Source organism: Triticum dicoccoides, chromosome 7B, assembly GCF_002162155.2.
Source record: "Triticum dicoccoides isolate Atlit2015 ecotype Zavitan chromosome 7B, WEW_v2.0, whole genome shotgun sequence".
Lineage (NCBI taxonomy): Eukaryota > Viridiplantae > Streptophyta > Magnoliopsida > Poales > Poaceae > Triticum > Triticum dicoccoides.
The window spans coordinates 656815091-656833984 of NC_041393.1; the positions used below are offsets into that span (position 1 = coordinate 656815091).

Consider the following 18894-nt stretch of genomic DNA (forward strand, 5'->3'; position numbering starts at 1 on the left):
ACAATGACTACCTTTGATAGAAAAACTAAATTTCACATTAGAAACGCATCAAATCATTCTCCCTAGCTTTACATCTCCAATCTTCTCTAACCCTCGGGTCAAAGAAACAAACAGACGACATCCAGTTTGAAGTAGGATTTTATGATGTTGAACCGTTGCTTCATTGTCATGTGGTCGGGAAAGAATGCCGACGTCGTAAAACAGGTGACATGGGGAGACACTAACTAAAACAAATTGATCACACTTGCGACCACTATCGACATGACAGGACAAAGCGCCAAAAACAACCCTGGATCTAGGCCGAAGATTCTAGGGACACAAATACCACAAGCTCTCTAATGTGTGTCATCACTCATACCTGACTTCCGACCAGGCGAGGCGTAGAGGGGACACAACATGTGATTTAGTTTTGAAGACATTGCGCAAGTTAGTCAATAGTGAAAACTGTTTATAATTCATAAGCTTGGTTCAAATCCCTCAAAAAAGGTTCATACAAATATCTTCCTAAAAAATCTCCTAAAAATCTGGTGGCAAAAGTGGCACACATCTCACGGTACATGATGTCAACAGAGATTTTAATTTAAGCAGCCTACTAGCTTTGGTCCACTAACCTGAGAATGGCCAGACAATGCAAACAGACCGGCAGCTCACAACTCACTCATCCACCAGGCCATATGGTGATTTGTGCATGACATGTCTGGTGAATTTACTGAGGCATAGCCGCATGACTAAGCAACCGTTTCCTTCTTGCAACGAGCTTTTCTTGTCTGAAGGAAGACATCAGTCAGGACCGTCTTGGACTTCAGCGAAGCGAGGAGTATGTCCAGAGCCTAACATTCCAGCACAGATATCATGAACTGAACCAATTAATCAAAACAAATGGGAAACTAGTGATAAAAATAAGAGAATATGTGTGTAACCTCTTCCTTGCCAATCTTCACCATTTTTTCTTGCAGTGTGCTTAGGTCTTTGACACCACACTGCGCGAGCAAGGCAACGCTTGCCACACTGGACGCCGGTATCATCGAGAGGTCATCCTTGACTGTATACGTGGCTGTCCCGACCACAAACCCCTCACTTTTGACATGCGGCATAGCTTTGTTCATTCCGGTGGAGCAACTTGGGCATTTGCTGCCTTTAACAACTGAAAAATACCCACAACTATGGCTTTTGTAGCAGCATCTTGTCCCCTCACAGGTGAAGAACCTGCAACAGGCATTTAACTGTGCATCCCCCATCAGCTGTTGCAAAGGAGAGAGCATACCGGGGGAAATTGTTGGCTTGATGTAGGGCTCCTTGCCCTTGCTTGAGAATACATACGTGGCATCGAGCGTCTCCAGGCTATCAAGGACATTCCCAATGCTGCCAACCATACGTTCTTTGGTGAGCAGGTTGATGACGGTGCTCATCGGGAGGCATAGGAGGCTGGATAGGAACTCGACAACTTCATTGTCAGCCTCGGCAAAGCAGACTTTCTGAGCCTTGGCATCAATCAGGAGCTTCGTCGATAACTCCTTAGTAGCCATGATATTCCCTTTTTATCAGAATGATTTTAATTCTACTCCTGCACCAGAAAAATAGGGTCAATTAAGGCGTTCAAAATTAGTCAGTGTTCTAGTTCAGATCATCAAAATGTGCAAAATAAAAAAATCACAATCAATTATTAGAGCCAAATAGAGTAACAAATTTTGTGAGACTATAACCCAAAAATTAAATTGTTAGGACACCAGAAAATATAATAAGAAGACCACAAGACATAACAATCATGCATATTAACAGTTTGTTGTTATTATATACTCCCTCCGTCCCAAAATAAGAGTCATGGCCGCAACAATTATTTTGGGACGGAGGGACTATAAAATTAGATAAACGGCCAAGGTCACGGGTTACATTGAAAGCCTGTAAGAATACAACTCTGGAATATTGTGCTCCGGCCAGACTTTGAAAAGGAGAAACACACAGAGATAGTAGCTTTACCCTACTCAAGTTTGTTATTTCTTCCCGCCTTGCCCAATTACTACTCCCTCCGTCCCAAATTAAGTGTCTCAACTTTAGTAGACACTTATTTTGGGACTGAGGGAGCACTTATTACTGATATTTTAACTAGATATGCAAACAATAATACTTACAAAAGCAAGGTATAAGACTGAACATTACCGCACAAGCCACAAGATTCCGTATGAGATCTGGTCGCAGATATGAGAAAGCTGATAACTATAGAAGCAACGACACTTTTTCCCAGATTGAGTCTTGAAAGTCAAGTGAACAATGGGACAGGATGTTATTGTACCAGGTGCAGCGGGGCAACCTACTGATAATAATGTTTAATTAAAGACCTCTCTGCAGACGATTGTTTTTAAGCAAACTGTACAAGAAAAATGGGTTCATACTAAATCATCTATTTTACATTTTTGTTTGTGGTGTGCAATTAATAAAATTGGTTAAAACAAGTTTCGAACAATGATGCCAAAAAAAAATTGTAAACACTGACCCTTCAATGTAATAATCATCCCTAGCTCACCATGCACAAATCCGATATTTTGGTGTTATTTCTGAGGTCCAAATTTTATTTAATTTTAATCATACTCATGTAAACATAAAAAACCCTAAAACCAGTTTATGTTGCAGAAGAACATGGTGGAGCTAACCTAGAATGCCACAAACTAAAAAAATGGATTAGATCAGATCTATTCTGTTTGCGTCTTTGTGGTGCAAATTAAATATAAATAGATTTCACACATTGATAACGGATCTTTGCTCCTTGGATCGCCCTACAGCTCCTTTTCTTCCGCGTGTTCAGAAGGCCAACAAACTCTATTATAGAATATTTTACCCAAATGTCCGTAGAACTACAAGATTTTGCGTGTTTTTCAGTTGCAAGTTACAGGATTGAAGATAGAAGTGCATAGATTAATGTGATTAAATTCGTGAAAACTAATTCAAAACTATCTCCCTATTTATAACTTCAGAAAATATACTCATCTTGTACTAAATAAGCGACAAGTAATATGGATCGAGGGAGTACTGTTTTCTAAACTTTATTCCCCTCATATAAGCAGTGCCTTCCAAAAATCCATGAACCGTGATGATGGCCGAAAAAACCCGAGAAAGATCAACTGAAATCCTGAATATGCAGACATATATCAGCGACAACAACGATCTCCTATTCAGATGTGACGGATTTCATCTATCGCAGAAAGAGCTAGCTAGGGTGGATTCGTCGCGAATAAAAGGGAAAAGCAACTGCAAGGAGAAGCAAGTGGATTACGTAGGATGACTGGCGGGGAGGAAGCATCTCACCGTGATGATCACCAGTCTGCCACTGCCGCCTGCGGGAGAAGAGGAGGGGCGAGGAAGTCGACGAGGATTCTTCTTTGATGCAACCTGGCAGGTCAATGGGCGACCGGATGGGTTAGAAATTAGTTAAGGACTCGTGTGGGCTATAGAATACACGGGCCATTTACCCTGATTATATATATATCCTGGCCGATTATCAGCGTCGCGTCGTTAGGCCCATCTCTGCATGAAGCCCGTTACTCGCGTCGCGTCGCTAACTCCCGAACTTTAATCACTGGATTGCACCGCCATTGGGGATGGTCAAGATCAATGTAGATGCCGCAGTAGGCCGGATGCGAGGTGCAGCGGGAGCAATCTGTAGAGACCGAGATGGAGCTTTCTTGGGAGCTTCGGCGGTGGTTTTCTCCCATATTTCAGATCTCGGCACCTTGGAGATGCTCGCGATCAGGGAGGCTCTGGCGTTGGCAGATGACATATATGTCAGAAGGGTACATGTTGCTTCTGATTGTAAAGTGGCCGTCGACGACATCCAACAACAAAACAAAGGAAGCTACGGGGCAATTGCGCATGAAATTATACAACATAGGTCTGAATTTGAGGCTTGTAATATACATCATGAATTTAGGAGCTCGAATATCGAGGCTCACAAGCTAGCAAAGCACACTTTATCTTTCGAGGTTGGCCGCATGTTTAGTTAGGACAGCCCAACGATCTTGATTTCGTCCCTGTATACATTATGACGACGTAATAAAGCTTTGCAGTTTGTCTCAAAAAAAAAAACTCCCAAACTTTTGTCTCCTCAAACAAACAAAAGAAAAAGGATGTGGCTAACTGCCACACGTGTGGCATACTAGCCATCTGCCCACACACCATGTGTGGTGTGAGCAGAAAGCAGCCCACACGGGTAGGGCTGGACACGAGCCGAGCCGAGCCGAGCTTGATCGGAGCCTGGCTTTGGCTCGCTCTGGAGCGGCTCGGCTCGGCTCGGCTCGGCTCGCTCAGCCAACGAGCCTACTTCAACCGGCTCGGCTCGGCTATGGCTCGGCTCAGACCGAGCCGGCTCGTAAGTCAGTTTCTCCCAGAACCATTTAATAGTACATACCTCTATATATAGTGCATATACTTGATTTTTTGCGGCAATTAAACCTATATTTTGGAAAACAAACAGTTTATACTACTAAAAATGAACAATCCAACAATCTATTGTTTTAAGAATTGGTCATAGTAATGAAAAATAATGTTCTTATATGAATTCTTCTACAAAATTGTAACAATGAAACACATATGAGAGAAAGAATTGGGCAGCATTTCTATTGAATTTTGGACAGCACTTCAATTGAACTTTACACAGGAAAACATCAAATATTGACAGCCAAACAAGGAAATTTTGCATAGCATAACACTTACCACTTTGACATAAAACTGAGAAAATGTTAACAGCCAAACAATGACTAGTGAAAACCACATAATACAAAGTTCATAGTTCATCACAAGTTCACAACAACATTGTTGAAAGTGCATGGTTCATCACAACATCATTCAAGGTCCATAGTTCATCACAACAGCACACATAATTCGAAGTTCATCACAACAAAAGAAATGGCACGAGATGATCACGTTGACCTCAACAATCCACATGAGAAGATCATGTAGACATCCATCTTAGAAATAGCAAGAGCAACACCCACATGGCGAATATCGACATGTAACACAGATTTGTAAACTTGATATTCTCAATATGTCAAGATAGGAAAACTGAGACATGTAAAAACATTAGTTACCAATTGTTGTCACCCCCCACATCAAAAATCTTGGGCAACTTGATATTCTCAACATCGTCCTCCTCATCTTCGTCCCTCTCCTAATTATTTGTAAGTTAGCCACATACAAGAAATAGACAGAAATCATAGAAGAAAAAGATAGGAATCATACCACCACATTGAAGTCCTTGTGAGAACCTTTGATATAACTAGCACCGCACACCAAGGCTTCCACCATTTCTGGTTTCAAAGAACTCCTGTAGTCATCTAAAACCACACAAGTAGACATATCTAAGTTTAAGCATAGGATGACAAGTTGACAAGCTAACATCCAATGTAACAAGTAGACATACCTAAAACTCTTCCACCCGTGCTGAAAGTTGATTCCGAAGACACGGAGGTAGCCGGGACAGTCAAGAACCTCTTTGCCATCATTGCCAATACGGGGTATCTAGGTGCATTCACCCTCCACCAATCAAGAAGATTGAACATAGGATCCATTGCCTCATTCAAGTCATCTAGATAGTTTCTAAGCTCACTTTTTGATGGTGTTGATGAAGTGGCTGATAAGAAGGACTGAAACTCACAATCCATAAGTGGCATCGAGGTACTTGTGTTGCAATTGTTCTTGGCTGAATCTGATTTGTCACCAACCCATCTGAATCTGATTTGTCACCAACCCTAGGCGGCACCACAAACAAAGTATCTTGCTCTTCCTCGTCCTCCTCCTCATCCTCTTCCACCTCTTCATGATCCTCCTCCGCTTGCTTATCATGCTCCATTGCCTAGCACACAAAAACAGCACACATGAGCTTGGACACACATATATTTGACTTATGGATAGCAAAAACAGCACACACATGAGCTTGGACACACATATATTTGACTTATGGATAGCAAAAACAGCACACACATGAGCTTGGACACACATATATTTGACTTTTGGATAGCAAAAACAGCAACACACATGAGCTTGCACAAAAATATATTTGACATTTGGATACCAAAAAGAGCACACACATGAGCTTGGACAAACATATATTTGACATTTGGATACCAAAAACAGAACATATGAGCTTGGGCACACATAAATTTGACTTTCAAAAAGCAAAAACAGCACATACACAAGCTTGCACAAATATATATTTTGCACGTACATACCTGCGAAGATGTAGCCTCCCTCTCATAGTAGTTTGCGGAGCCGGAGGCAACGGCGATTCCGGCAAGCACGCCAGCGCCGGTGGGGTCAGGGAGACGTCGAGGCGGAGGTTTCTTTTTTACCCTATACAACAACTCAGCGATTGGGACATTGCTGGAATCATTTGTCAACTTCATCGGCAGCCGTGTAGTAGCTGTTGCATTGCCCTTCCCATTCCCCTTGTGCATCCCCGAGACCGGCAACTTTCTCTTCATAATGGAGTCCAACGTCCTCTCTTTCTCCTTCTCCTTCCCACTCGCCTTCCCCTTTTAATTGTCCATTGTTGCGACGATAGGCGTCTGCACACACAGCAAACAACAAACGGTCAATCATCAACAACAGTAAACTAATTAGACATGGAGTCTATGTAATTTTCCAGCAACTAGATTTTTTTTCAAGCTGCTATGCTACATCAAGTAGATCATCAACTAGTTCATCAACAACAGAAAACTAATTACACATGGAATCAATGAAATTTTTGATCTATCCATCCATTCTACCCTACAAGTCCATCCATACATGATCCATCCATCCGTTGCTGCTACATCTAGCCGTACAGACTACAATACATCCATCCATGATCCACCCATCTAGCCCTACATCTACCTGACCACGTATATCGATCCATCCATCCATCCATCCATCCACCAGATGTGTACTAGTGCAGACAACTACGGCTAGGGTTTGGGAAGTTTGAAACATGACTACATCCAACGATCCATCCATCCATTGATCCATCACATGCGTACTAAGTTTAGAGAGCTGCTGCTAGGGATTGGGATTTGGGAAGGAAGAAAGTACCTGCTCTGGCTCGTCACGTTCCGCGAGAAACCAGGGGAGGCGCGTCCGTCTACGTCCGGTGTGGTGAGGAACGGTCACGCCGCCCGTCGCCATCGGTGCCGAGTTGGCGAGGAAGCGCGGCGTCGCTCGTCGCCGTCGATCCAGATTCGCGGCGTGGCGAGAGAGAGGTGAGGCGGCGCAGAGCAGAGAAAGGGAGAGACGAGAGACTCTGGCTGTGGTTGCTCGTGCGGTCGTGCCCTAATGCGATCGATGGTGGAATTGGGCTGGGCCGCAAGCGAGCCAGCGAGATGGACCGGCCGAAACTCGGCTCGGCTCGGTCGCGAAACGTGCCTGTTTTCAGACCTCGGCCCGCTCGATAATCCTATCGAGCCGAGCTGTAACGGGCCGAGCTGGAGCGAGCTTCGGGCCGAGCCGAAAAGCTCGCTCGTACGTCCAGTCCTACACATGGGTTGTCTGTGGGCAAACATTATAATTGCCCACACGTGTGGGCTCAGCTACTTCGTGCCACATGCCCAACAAAGTACTACTCATCTTCACCCGACGCGTGTGGCACGAAGCAAAAATGCCCACACATCCTTGGGCAGCTACGTTAGGTACTCCCGCGGGATGACGATTTAATTGCCATCCGGATGGCAAATGTAGTTATCTAGGGATGGCAAATGTAGTTGTAAATGCATGCCAACTTTATCTGTTTTGGTTAACTATAGTTGCCATGTCAAATTTATGGTAGTTGCCGCGTGTAATCAAATCATAGTTGCCGTGTGTGATTAACTACTTGCCACCTATGATCAAACAGTAGTTGCCATGTGTGTTTACCTAGTTGCCACGTGTGGTCCAACCATAGTTGCCATGTATGGTTAATCACAGTTACCATGTGTGTTTATCTGGTTGCCACGTATGCGCAACTGCAGTTGCCGTCTTGCAACGAATTATAGTTGCCATGTGTGTTTACCTAGTTGCCACGTACGCGTAGTGCAATTGCCATCCAACAACGTATGGGTGTCGTGTGGGCGAAATCAGTTCGCCCACACGCACGTGGACTAGGTGTTGGTTGTGTGGACAGAAACTAATTTGCCCACACAACGCAGCTGCCAAACCGCGTACTGTGGGCGTGTGGGTGAACTCTCCAATGCCCACACACCAGCCCCGTCCTACGTGGCACGCGAATTCTACCTCAATGTGTCTAAATTTGTGCAAACTTGACTGGACGGTCATCCACACGTGTGGACGTTAGTCTTTCAAAAAAAAGGACTTCCTGAACTTTCTTCTCCCCTTCCTTGTTTTCTGTTCGTTATGCCCAGTTATGGAATCCCTGTCCACGGACCCGGACGTTACCTCGTGGTCTTTGGAGCCTGTGGCTGCTGCCATCGGGTGACCAAGTGCTTAAGCGGAATGGGCCGGGGGATGGCCAATGCCAGCTGTGCTGTTGCGGAGGACCTGAACCACTTTTTCTTTAGGGCATGTACAATGGTTCTATCTTAGCAATGCCATGTAGGATAAATGATGAGGTGGAGAAGAGAGAAATCATAAGAGAAGGCTTGTCTTCTCTTAATTAAGAGAAGGCAAGAGATGATCTCTTAGCACAATATGTCTCACCATGTTTTTAGGAATAACTAGTTACTGAAGATAAGGCTAAGAGATGACCCATTGTAGACATGTTTTTTTGTCATCTCTAAATTACATACAAGAATTAAGATAAAACCGCTTTATCAACCATTGTACATGCCTGTGTGTCCGTCCAATTTTTGTGGAGCTGCTCCAGGGAAGTCTGGGGCAATAGCTGGTCCCAACCAACTTCCCTCGCTGGCACTAACTAGTGTCCGGTTGCTCGGGCCAGGTTCACAGACTGATGTGGGTGAATTTTGGGACCTTGGCCTAGACTCTGTGTGGTGTGATCGAAATAAACTTATCATCGAGCATATTTTTCCTTCAAGGGCTAAATATGCGATTTACAAGTTGTGTGGCTTCTTGCAGCAGTGGAAGCCCCTATTCAAGTGGTGGGATAAGTTGACGATCGACAAATTGACGAGGAAGCACAAGGAGGTGGCGGCCAGGCTACTCATGATCCTTTATCCTCCTTGAGTCGTGGGCGTGTTGTGATGTAGCCCCCAGCATATTCTGAACTTTCTTTTGTACTTTTTTTTGAAGGCTTTCTTTTGTACTTTTGTTGTTTGCGTGTCGTGTGCTGGGTGTCTGGTGTTTGTGGACCTCTGTCTCTTCAGTGGGATGCTTGTATGTTTGTGGTTGTTTCTTTATTTATAAAGCAGGGTAAATAGTCTTTTTTGGTAATTATGGAATATAGATCTCTCTGGTTCAAATTTTTATTTTATGGATGGCTCTATCAGTTGGGAGAAAATAAGTACAGTAGCATAAGGATAATATTTTTTCTTGGATTGTTTTTAGGAAAAGTTTGCTGAAGGGATTTTTTTTCCAAAACATTTACGAAAATGTTTTCAGAAAAATCCATGTATTTATGAAACTGATAGATGCAACCAACATATATATTTGACACATGTATCTTCAAATGTATGTTGCGTATTGAAAATTATTGATATATTTTCATGACTGAAAACCATATGTGATTTTTGGGATAGTGGAGAGTTAAACGCATGATTTTAGTAAATTGTTTTTTGGAGGTTTTTTAGGAAAACATGCTTTAGACGAACCTCTGATGTAGCGCGACTTGTCCAAGGTAATGTGTGATGCCGGGACACCGTGTACGGATAACCCGTTTTTATACACTGGATTTTTTTTACTTCTGCAAAACTCGGTTTTATCAAGGATTTTTGTTAACTAATCCAAAAAGCATATTAGGTTGTTACAAAATCAAGTTTAAGGAGACCGATTCTCCATAAACTTGCTATCCAAACAATCCCTACAAAAAGAGTCCAATGCATATATAATTATATATACTCCTTTACGGACATTTAATAATGTGTGGGACCCACATGTCATAGAGTCTGCTAAATAATATTTATATTGTGAATGTTTCGTATGATGTTCTTAATCACTCTACACTGTGGTATGGCTATAGTGGGATGATAGGATATAGCATGCCCCGGAGGTCGCGCAGCTAAAGCAAGTCAAGCAGACGACCTGCCCTCCTTGTGAAGGTTAACAAGGTTGAAATGATTTCAATGAAATGGTCTTGATTAAAAAAGAAACAAGGTTGAAATGGTCTATTATAGAGCGTGTATTATGAACTGAACAAAATTATATATTGAATAGAACTGGCGGGTTCTCCACATAGTTTGTATGGGATCTCCAACCATGACTACTTCTTTGCTTCAGACTTGGTCACATATAGACAACTCCATCAACAGTGACCATTTCATGTGTAGTATAGGTAACGAAAAGGGAGGTTACTTGGCCATTCTTATTCATGTTCGTCATGCGTGACATTGATGCACGCATAACCTAAGAAGCATTCACAATGTGCTCGGTATCTTCTTCCATGTGTACACCAGCAGGTAATTGCATGCATGATGAAAACTTATGCAGTATCACATTAGAAGCAATCGTTAGTGACTTTAGTGTTTGCGCAGATGGTGGGAAGAGTACCATTTCCAATTACTCAGCTCCCACTTATGACCAAGTCAATTGTTTTCTTCAGAAGCAAGGATGGAGCAAAAACCTATGTTCGCATAATCTCTGTCAGTTGAGTTTTGAAAAAAACATCAGTTCAGTTCAAGTTCAGCAATCTACATAGTGATTTTTTGGGGGCAAATTCTTGCAAATAAAATAACAAAATTTTTCTTCATGCTCATTTGTTAAGATTTTTGGAGGTGTGAGCAGAGGTATCACGTAACTAGGGTCTAGGGTGGTACTACCAAATACGCGTACATGTCCAGTAGTAGTTTACTGTTTCACACATGCATGACCAAGTCAGATTAGTCAGCCACTAGAACATATTAAAATGAAGTGGATGATGAAGCTTCCTAATGCTGCAGCTAGTCGGCATACTCAACCGGCTTAATGACCACTTCTATATGGCAATACAATCTTCTTGGACTTGTTCACAACCTTTACCAACTCTTTCCTGCTGCTATATATACACATACATCCTTCGTTATGGCAAACCACACAAGTACGGCAGAACACACAACCCACAAACGCTGAAACACCTCTCTAGGAAACACCACTCAACATCAAAAATCCCAATGGCCTCCTCTTCCAGCTTCCTTCTGGTTGCACTCCTCGCGTTGGCCTCATGGCAGGCAATGGCTTCTGATCCAAGCCCTCTCCAGGACTTCTGTGTGGCTGACAATAGCTCACATGGTATGTACTTCCAAGCTACCTTAGTTGCAAAGTCTAAAATTTGCATATATTCCTGTTACAGATAATATCTTTACAAGTCATCGACTTACATGCTTCTTTTTATTATATGCACCTATGCAGTACTTGTTAATGGGTTTGTCTGCAAAGACCCAAAGGAGGTGACTGCGGAGGACTTCTTCTTAGCGGCCAAACTTGACATGCCTAGGGACACAAAGATGAGCAAGGTGGGATCCATTGTCACACTGCTCAATGTCATGAGGATCCCTAGTCTCAACACACTGGGTATCTCCTTAGCACGCATTGACTATGCACCTTTGGGGGAGAACCCACCACACACTCATCCTCGTGCCACTGAGATCCTCACCGTGCTTGAAGGGACACTCTATGTTGGCTTTGTCACATCTAACCCAGAGAACAAGCTCTTTTGGAAGGTCCTCAACAAGGGTGATGTGTTTGTTTTCCCACAAGGACTCATTCACTTCCAGTTCAACCCCAACCCCTACAAGCCAGCAGTTGCAATCGCTGGACTTAGCGGCCAAAACCCTGGGGCCATAACCATTGCGAATGCTGTGTTTGGTTCGAAGCCGCCAATCTCAGACGATGTTTTGGCTAAGGCCTTTCAGGTGGAGAAGAAGACTGTGGACTGGCTCCAGGCTCAGTTCTGGGCTGACAACCACAATTAATTAAATGTTGGACTACTAAACTAGAATTTTACAACAATGATATGTATTGTGTACTAATAAGATTGTTTGTTGTATGTAAATATATATATATCATGTATTATTCATTTGATTGGGAGTTGAATAAATATTTGTATTGTAAGGCTAGTGTTACGCACACGAGACCACATTTGAATCTTATCTACAAATCAAACCTTCCAGTTCTTATGAAAACAAAGGCTAGGTTTTGATTTATTCCAAATAGAACATCAGAAGTAAAAATTACATCCAAATCTGTAAACCTTCTAGCGACGACCACAAGAACCGGAGCAAAATGAAGGCGCACCGCCATCATCGCCCCTCAATCACCGGCGTCGGCCAAATATTGTTGTAGTCATTGTGTTAAGGACTGTAACGCCCCGGACACACCCGACTGCGAGCGTTACTCTTTGTGTGATATAGATTAGCCCCATTGATCAATACTAATCTTTTCTGCGCACTTTGTCCTCACTCTTGAGCACCTGGGACCAACTTCTCGGTTGGTCACCCATCCTGAAATTACTCCAAGCTGAGCACGCTTAACTTTGGAGTTATTTCCGAATGGGCTTTCGGAAAAGAAGGAATTCATAATTGATATGAGTAGTCTAGCATCCCTACTAGGGTTTTATCATTTCTGCCACTAGTTATGTCTCACTACTCAGTTTTGCCATTAGAAATTACAACTGCTCAAAAATGCCATCGTTTCGTGAGATGTTTTCTCAAAAATGCCATTAGATATCACAAAAATGCCATTGTTCCCTTAGATGTTTCCTCAGAAATGCCACTAGACATTGTTATTGTCAGGTCAAATTCGTTGACCATGTTATATGACAAAAATACCCCTATGCCCACATGTCAGATCTCTATATCTCACAATGATAAGTGTTGACCTCACTTGTTCGCAGTAAGCAAGTGGATAATTTTAGAGAAAATAAGAACGTTGTTGGGATCAAGTGGGACCCACACTTTTTGTAGTGAGATAGAACGAGAGCTGACATGTTAGTCTATAGGTATTTTTGAGCATGCGCCTAACGAAGCGATGGCATTTTTGACCAGTTGAAATTCCTAGTGGCGAAACTGAGTAGTGAGACACAACCAATAGCATAAATGATAAAACCCTCCCTATTAAGCCAGGCTATCACATACACCCCCACTAAGAGGAACCGACGTCCTCATTGGGCCACAGGAACGTACCCTCTTGGCACATACGTCTGTGCATCCAATCCAACACATGTGCCATGTCGTGTGTGCCACAAACCTCATGCACAACATGACCGCGCACCTAGCCCGCAAACATCCATGTAACCGTGAGAACCTAGCTCTGATATCAACTTGTAACACCCCGGATACACCCGCCAGCGGTCGTTACTCCTGGCGTGATATAGAGCATCTGGCTCGCAAACATCCATGTAACCGCAAGAACCTGACTCCGATGCCAACTTGTAACGCCCCGGACACACCCACCGGCGGTCGTTACTCCTAGCGTGATATAGAGCACCTGGCCCACAAACATCCGTGTAACCGCGAGGGTCGACTCTGATACCAACTTGGAACGCTTCGGACACACCCGCCAGCGGTCGTTACTCCTGGCGTGATATAGACTGGCCCCATAGATCTATACTAGTATTTCCTGCACACTTAGTCCTCACTCGTGCACACCCAGGACTAACTTCCCGGTCGATCACCCATCCTGAAATTACTCCAAGCCAAGCACTCTTAACTTTGGAGTTCTTTTCAAATGGGCTCCCGGAAAAGAAGGAATTTCTTATAGATATGAGTAGTCTAGCATCCCTATTAAGCCAGGCAATCACAAAGACCCATAGGACCAACGTATTAGAACAACAACCGTCACCGATGAAGAGAAGCATAGATCTAAATGATCGAACATACAGACACGACGCAGACGAACAAATACCGAATCCATTGTGGGAACTATATGTGTAAAACCTATTGCGCGGTGGACTTCATTGGGAGGATCATCCAAGACAATGCATGTGTCATCCACATGGGTGAAACATCGTTTAGTTATTGATATACCTGTAAAAAGGGAGAAACAAATCTATAAGTCTAGCATTAAATATTCAAATTTTTATTTAAAGTTTAGTGTATGCAGATAACATGTTTGTATTTGAATATGATGATGGCCTTGTGGCTGCGCATCTGCATTGGCGTGGACCTGTGGGCCCGTGGACCATGCCATACATAGGACTCTATGAATGCACATCTAGCTTTGCTAGATGCGTTAAGGGAGTTTTGGCTCTACGGTGACACTATGGGGTGGTACTCACTGATACGTCTCCAACGTATCGATAATTTTTGATTGCTCCATGCTACTTTATCTACTGTTTTGGACTATATTGGGCTTTATTTTCCACTTTTATATTATTTTGGGACTAACCTATTAACCGGTGGCCCAGCCCAGAATTGCTGTTTTTTTGCCTTTTTCAGTATTTCGAAGAAACAGAATATCAAACGGAGTCCAAACGGAATGAAACCTTCCGGATCGTGATTTTCCAACCGAACGTGATCCAGGAGACTTGGACCCTACTCCAAGCAGTGCCAGAGGCGGTCACGAGGGTGGAGGGCGCCCCCCCCCCCGGGCGTGCCCCCCTGCCTTGTGGGGCCCCCGTAGCTCCTCCGACGTACTCCTGCACCCATATATACTCTTGTACCCTAAAACTTCCAGAACAAAAGATAGATCCGGAGTTCCGCCGCCGCAAGCCTCTGTAGCCACCAAAAACCAATCGGGACCCTATTCCGGCGCCCTGCCGGAGGGGGATCCCATCACCGGTGGCCATCTTCATCATCCCGGTGCTATCCATGACGAGGAGGGAGTAGTTCACCCTCGGGGCTGAGGGTATGTACTAGTAGCTATGTGTTTGATCTCTCTCTCTCTCTCTCGTGTTCCTCTATGGCACGATCTTGATGTATCCCGAGCTTTGCTATTGTAGTTGGATCTTATGATGTTTCCCCCCCTCTACTCTCTTGTGATGAATTGAGTTTCCCCTTTGAAGTTATCTTATCGGATTGAGTCTTTTATGAGAACACTTGATGTATGTCTTGCCGTTATTATCTGTGGTAACAATGGGATATCATGTGCCACTTGATGTATGTTTTGGTGATCAACTTGCGGGTTTCGTGACATTGGGAACCTATGCATAGGGGTTGGCACACGTTCTTGACTCTCCGATAGAAACTTTGGGGCACTCTTTGAAGTACTTTTATGATTGGTTGGATGAATCTGAGATTGTGTGATGCATATCGTATAAACATGCCCACGGATACTTGAGGTGACAATGGAGTATCTAGGTGACATTAGGGTTTTGGTTGATTTGTATCTTAAGGTGTTATTCTAGTACGAACTCTTTTATAGATTGATCTGAAAGAATAACTTTGAGGTGGTTTCGTACCCTACCATAATCTCTATGTTTGTTCTTCGCTATTAGTGGCTTTGGAGTGACTCTTTGTTGTATGTTGAGGGCTTGTTATATGATCTATCTATGTTATTATTGTTGAGAGAACTTGCACTAGTGAAATTATGAACCCTAGGCCTTGTTTCCTATCATTGCAATACCGTTTACGCTCACTTTTATCATTAGTTACCTTGCTGTTTTTATATTTTCAGATTACAAAAACCTTTATCTACTATCTATATTGCACTTGTATCACCATCTCTTCGCCGAACTAGTGCACCTATACAATTTACCATTGTATTGGGTGTGTTGGGGACACAAGAGACCTTTTGTTATTTGGTTGCAGGGTTGTTTGAGAGAGACCATCTTCATCCTACGCCTCCTACGGATTGATAAACCTTAGGTCATCCACTTGAGGGAAATTTGCTACTATCCTACAAACCTGTGCACTTGCAGGCCCAACAACGTCTACAAGAAAAAGGTTGTGTAGTAGACATCAAGCTCTTTTCTGGCGCCGTTGCCGGGGAGGTGAGTGCTTGAAGGTATATCTTTAGATCTTGCAATCGAAACTTTTTGTTTCTTGTTTTATCACTAGTTTAGTTTATAAAAGAAAAGTACCAAAAAAATGGAATTGAGTTTGTCTCATACGCTTCACCTTTTTAATATCTTTCGTGAGTATGATGGGAAGGAAAATTGTGCTCAAGTGCTAGAAGAAGAATTACATAGAATTCTTGGCTTAAAATATGTGAATGATGAGCATGATTGCAATGTTGTTAGTATGAATTCCTTGAATATCCATGATGCTAATGATATGCTAAGCTACAAGCTTGGGGACACTACTAGGGAAAAGCCTAGCAGCAACGCGGGTTTTAGGCCTATCTGTAGCGCGGGCAGGAGCGCTACTGATAAGGCGCTACAGCTAATGCTTAGCAATAGCGTGCCTGGACCCACGCTACTGATAAATTGACTTAGTAGTAGCGCTTCTTCAGAACCGCGCTACTGGTAATTAGTAGTAGCGCTTCTCCTTTCCCGTGCTACTACTATTATTTAGTATTTTGTTTCTTTTTTATTTCATGTTGTATTCATACACCTTTACACAAGTTTTCATACAACAGGAATTTAGAGATTGTTTTTACATCATAATGAGTTATTACATCACGGGGGGAAAGAACCGCGGATTAGTTTCAAGTGGATGTCCATCCACTTGAAACTAATCCGCGGTTCTTTCACCCAATGATATAATAATATCATCATCATCATCATATCATTAACAACTTATCATCATAATACATCATTGTCATATAACACCTCCTCAAGATCATCGTTTTCATCATTGACATCACATAACACCTCCTCAAGATCATCATTATCAACTCTAACACATTACCACATAATAAACATATTGTACCTCACAGGACCTATTACATTTGATTAAGACCTACTACATTTTCTAAGGTAAAATAGCAAAAAACAAGATAGCCCCTGACTCTCCATTATGGAGAATGGAGATTAGCCTGTCTCCAATTCTTGCCTTTCGCTGAATGTTACTTCCAAGAACCTCCTTGCGAATGTCCATACATTTCTTCCATTCTTTGATGAACATGTGTTCACGGGTTTTAGAAATCCGATATGCACAGGTGAGCTCCGTAGATTTACCTGGCAGTATGTTCAGAACTGAGAGGCGACCATGCAGAGACATCAGATGAGGCACACAATCCATCGGGAGTTTCTGTTGAAAAACATAATAATAACTTCATAGTTAGCAATGATGTACTAGTTTTAGAAGTATGCAAAAGATGCACGGATGTCGTAATAGTAAAAAATCTTACCAGGGTATCTCCAGAGAAGTTACCGTGGTTCAACACATGCACTAGTGGCACGTATTCACCATAATTTGGAGGAGTTCGATAATAGTTATTGTAATTCTCAAGAAGAGTACAAAATGCGATCAGATGATTTTTCTCCTTATATGTTAACTCGGTGCCATCGGTGTAGTGGGTTTTATCTACCATCTTCCGCATAGTCTTTGAAGAATCAAAATAAGCTGTCAATGGAAATAAGCTATCAACTATTTTGAAATAAACACTATAAATTAGTTAATAACTATGTTTGAGAAACTCACATAGCGGTACAATCGGAAGCGTATCAACAAGGACCCAAATGTCCATATTGTCTTGCTCGATGTCAAGATCACCAAGATCCATGGTGATAATCATACCCTCATAAAAACCATACATTTTGCAAAGTGCTTCCCAATTTTGGCAACCAAAATGGGTTACGCTCTGAGCATTGCACAGATTTACTTCAAAATCCATATCATGATGGGTCCTTACGTGTATTTTCTTTGTTTCGAAATTTTCATGGTCTTCAAAACCCATCCTCTCCAAGACATAGCGTCTTGCATGGCATGGGATAAGCTAGTCGAATTGTAAAATATGAAAATTAGACGTTGAAATAGTTGAAGTCATGCTTAATTACGAAAAAACAATTGTCGTTGTTGCGTACCGTTTCACAATCGAAGGTCTCCTCGAGCTTAATGCTGAAGCGCCGATCTTCATCCAGCCGAACGAACCTGTCGCACATACCTCGATCGTCGTGGCACCAGCTACACTCCCCCGGGAGACTGTCGTCATCCCAGTACGACATTTCCTACGTTCATAATTCAAAGATTAAACTTTTACATATTCTAGCACAAGTCATGCCAGCATTCATGAAAAAATCCGGCATGACCTTTGCTAAAAAAGGACATATCGAGCGCCTGAAATTTATTGGAACGGAAATTAATCAACACTCCGGCAAAACATAGGCCACTCGGAGATGTAAACTGAACATGAAGGGCCACTTGGGCAACCACATATCCTATTTGAGCAACAACACAAGATATACAAGGATATTTGGCTGGTCTCACCTCGATGTCGGAGGGGGTCGGTGAATGGGACGACGGCGGGGTTGTCGGAGGGGGTCGGTGACGGGGACGACGGCGGGGATGTCGGAGGGGGTCGGTGACGGGGACGACGGTGGTCACCTGAAACCATATAAGTTATCACTAATACATCCCGAATAATTGCTTAAACTAAAAAAGAACAACAAATATGACATGTTCAACTAGTTTTATTAATTCAACTAGTTCTTACTAAATATAAACTTACTATAAATAGAAAAAAACTAGTTCTTTCTAAAAATAAAGTAGTTCAACTAGTTATATTAATTATCTTACTAAAAATACATTAGTTCTATTAATTCAACTACTTCAACTAGTTTATTAATTTACTTACTAAACTAGTTATGAACCCTAAATTAACATCTACTACTACTAAAAATCTAGTACTAACTAAATTAACATCTAGTACTAGCTATGAACCCTAAATTAACATCTACAACTACTAAATCTAGTACTAACTAGTGGCAGGGGGTGGGGGCGACGGAGAGGTAGCTAGGGGCGGCGAGGT

At 42.7% G+C, this 18894-nt stretch overlaps 2 protein-coding genes across 2 annotated transcripts; one reads left to right on the plus strand and one right to left on the minus strand.

Annotated features, from left to right (window-relative positions):
• Nucleotides 1–431: 431 nt before the first annotated feature.
• LOC119341994 lies at nucleotides 432–3404 on the minus strand. The gene is made up of 3 exons (XM_037613839.1): nucleotides 3301–3404; nucleotides 921–1564; nucleotides 432–830 (listed from the first exon to the last, which is right to left on the minus strand). The coding sequence occupies exons 2-3, from the start codon at nucleotides 1524–1526 to the stop codon at nucleotides 729–731; spliced, it is 708 nt and encodes a 235-aa protein (XP_037469736.1). The 5' UTR covers nucleotides 1527–1564; nucleotides 3301–3404; the 3' UTR covers nucleotides 432–728.
• Nucleotides 3405–11164: 7760 nt separating this feature from the next.
• On the plus strand, nucleotides 11165–12121 carry LOC119341274 (germin-like protein 8-11). The gene is made up of 2 exons (XM_037613156.1): nucleotides 11165–11334; nucleotides 11455–12121. Exons 1-2 carry the CDS (start codon nucleotides 11217–11219, stop codon nucleotides 12015–12017), a joined length of 681 nt encoding a protein of 226 aa, XP_037469053.1. The 5' UTR covers nucleotides 11165–11216; the 3' UTR covers nucleotides 12018–12121.
• The last annotated feature ends 6773 nt before the right edge of the window (nucleotides 12122–18894 follow it).